Raw genomic sequence first — 3,362 nt, 5'->3', positions numbered from 1 at the left:
AACTCTGTATAGGGGACTAGTGGACATATTTTAGGATGAGAGAAAGGATACATAGGCTTAAGGATTTTGAACTTTCTTCTAAGAGTCAAGGGGAGTTATTTAGGGTTTTAAGTGGAATTGTGGCTGTGGGTGTGAGAATAGTGAATCTCAGCAGTTTGGCTTTTTATAAAGATGACATTGGCCCAAATGTAGAGAATGGTATGAGAAAATATTAGAAGATACAGATAGATTATTAAAAGGTTATGTCAGTATTCCAGGCAGATAATGGAGTTTTCTTGAATTTGGAACAAAGTGGATGGTTTCAACAGACATTAAAGAGATACAAGCTGTAGATTTGATTGTGGTTTTGACAAGGGTTTGCGATGGGAAGAATTCAGCATCAAGAGTGACTATCAGATTTGTTTCTTTAAAAATGGGGTATGCCATTAACAGGGAATAAGAATACAGGCTGAGTGAGGTCCAGATTTAGTGATGGTGTTTGAAAAGACTCCATTTGGATTCAGACATGTTGAATTTGATAAATCTTTGAGATGTCTGAAGAAACTATTAGGTAGTTGGAAAGTGGCAACATCAAGAGTAATAAGATAAAGGAAATGAATATGTCCTAAAAACTGCACAAGGGCAGTTTCAGGGTGCCCTCACAGTGAACCCTAATGAAACAAGGTGTGGTTCTAATTGTTACACTTGGGGGTGATTCGATGATTAGCTCACAATGCCCAGTAGAAAAACTTTGCCTTCATCCTACAGGGAATCCATTGCTAACTTCCATTGAGGGAATTCTAATGTTCTTCTTATGCATTTATGGATAGATTTGAAAGAGCACAAATAAATATGTCCTTGCCATTGCCGTTTCCAAGGAAAATCTTTGCACAAGTAAACACTGCATCATTCTGCACCTTNAATTTTATCACTTCTTTGTTTATTTGTGAACAAACCACAACTTTAGTTTTTTAAGAATGGATTGCTTAAGGGGTACTCTGACCCACTATAATAGCTAGTGTTGAATAGCTCATTCAGTGTGAGTCACAGATCACATTGTCCATTGATTCCTACAGATTCCTTGTCACAGATACTGTCGGTGCCTGCCCATATCTTCTCTAATTGTACATCTACATCCGAGGGCTTTCTCTGATGGCCAGATCTATTCTACCCACACTTAAGGCATAGTATAAGAACTAGTAAATGAATGTTATTCATAAAATCTCTTCCAGACCATTTATCAACCAATGACTGATGGGATTTGGTGAATAAATACCCCCCAATCCTTTGCCTTTTGGTTGATATAAATTTGAAGTTCATGCTCTACACTGGCTCATGGTGTTTCCAAAAATGATTAAGCTTGGAGTTGTAACTTGTTTTATAAATCATCCTTCATTGGCTACAGTCCCTTTCCTATCTCACTTCCTCACTTTCTCACTCATCAACTATTTACAATTGTGAGACAAACAAACAAACAAACAAAAAAGCAAGAAACAACTCAATGTTTAAAGACACAGCAATAAAAAGAACAAGTCTAAGATATGACTCAGAGGTTGGGACTATCAGTCAGGAAATCTAAAATGATCATGATTAATATGTTAAAGTTTCCATTTTCATGTATGACCAGATGGAAGACTTCAGAGAGGGAACAGAAAGTATTTTTTTAAAAGTCAAGCTAAAATGCTAGAAATAATTTTTTAAAAAACCATGAGGAAAAAAGACTGTTTGCTAGTGAATCTAAGGAAGTGTAAAGGCCCTGGAGGGCTTCTTCTGCTAGTGCTATAACCAAAAGACAGGTCCTAACAAAATCTGGTCAATAATTAACAGTGCTATGACCAGCTTTACTTAGTTTTTATCCTTCTTAAGGCCTTTAATAACTATCCTACTGCTGCTACTATTCCGTCCTTGCCTTTTTAACTTTTTAGTTAAGTTTGTATCTTCTAGGCTCCAACAATTCCATGTAAAACTAATGGTCACACAAGGATACCAGTCAGTCATGGCAGAGCCTCTACAGCTTCTTCCTTTAGGCCCCTTAAATCAGGCATCCAGAAANGTTAGTTTCGTAATTTTCTTCACATAGGTCTTACATATTTTAAAAATTATCTCTCTATATTGTAAAGTGTTTTGGCTAATATAATGGATACATTTTTCTTTTATCTTTTTTGTTGGTTATGGTTTTGATAGAAATAAATCTAGTGATTATTTACATATCCATCCTCCACTTGATACTAAAGTCATGTTATTTGTTTATTATAACAATATAATATCAGCAAAAAATATAAATTTATGTCCTATAACTGTTATATATTTTATTATATTATTTCATTTAGTATCTTAGGTGTATTACAATTTCTAAGATAATACTGTATAATGATAGTTAAAATGGACACTACAATCTGTTCTTGACATGAAAAGACATGCTTTATTATTTAGAATGGATGCTTATTAGTTCTGATAACTAATCTTTAGCATATTTAAAAAGCTTAATTTTATTTTTATTTTTAAGGATTTTAAAATTAGAAGATCATTATTAAATTGCAATCAACGTTTTCAAATTAAAAATATTTACATTTTATATATTTTCCCCTAATTTTTAGGACCAACTTCCCAGATACTTATTGCTTATAAAGAATTCTTACTTAAGGGTAAAGGTAAATGTTCTGATTTAAAAGGGGATACATAAACAAAGAATATGTGGTATTTTTTTTAAATGTTATTATTTTCATGTAGTTTATAAGTATGTTCTTCACTTATTGTTTCATTGCAGTGATCCACCTGAGTGAATATAATGGAGGCAAACAAAACACAGATGACTGAGTTTGTTCTCACAGGACTTACAGATCGTCCAGGACTGCAGGTCCCCCTGTTCCTGGTGTTCTTGGTCATCTATCTCACCACCCTGGTGGGCAACCTGGGACTGATTTTGCTCATCTGGAGGGACCCCCACCTTCACATCCCCATGTACTTATTCCTCGGCAGTTTAGCTTTTGCAGATGCCTGTTCTTCATCCTCTGTGACTCCCAAGATGCTAATTAATTTTTTATCTAAGAATCATATGATATCCCTGGCTGAGTGCATCACCCAATTTTATATTTTTGCTTCCAGTGCAAACACAGAATGTTTCCTCCTGGTAGTGATGGCCTATGACCGCTATGTAGCCATATGTAACCCCTTGCTTTATCCAGTAGTAATGTCCAATATCTTCTGCATTCAATTATTAGGTGTTTCATATATTATTGGGCTTCTTCATCCCATGATGCATGTTGGTTTGTTATTTAGATTAACTTTCTGCAAGTCCAATGTAATACATTATTTCTACTGTGAAATTTTACAACTGTTTAAGATTTCCTGTACTGACCCTGGAGTTAATATGCTCCTTATTT

The 3,362-nt window shown here is 34.6% G+C and overlaps 1 protein-coding gene across 1 annotated transcript; it reads left to right on the top strand.

Annotated features, from left to right (window-relative positions):
* Nucleotides 1-2,764: 2,764 nt before the first annotated feature.
* On the top strand, nucleotides 2,765-3,355 carry LOC109373951 (olfactory receptor 5AC1-like; the record flags this gene model as incomplete). The annotated part of the gene is made up of 1 exon (XM_019628217.1): nucleotides 2,765-3,355. A coding segment is annotated over exon 1 (588 nt), but the record flags the coding sequence as incomplete, so codon positions are not given.
* Nucleotides 3,356-3,362: the final 7 nt, after the last annotated feature.

Source organism: Hipposideros armiger, unplaced genomic scaffold, assembly GCF_001890085.2.
Source record: "Hipposideros armiger isolate ML-2016 unplaced genomic scaffold, ASM189008v1 scaffold_760, whole genome shotgun sequence".
Classification (NCBI taxonomy): domain Eukaryota; kingdom Metazoa; phylum Chordata; class Mammalia; order Chiroptera; family Hipposideridae; genus Hipposideros; species Hipposideros armiger.
This window is presented reverse-complemented; position numbering and strand designations above follow the sequence as displayed.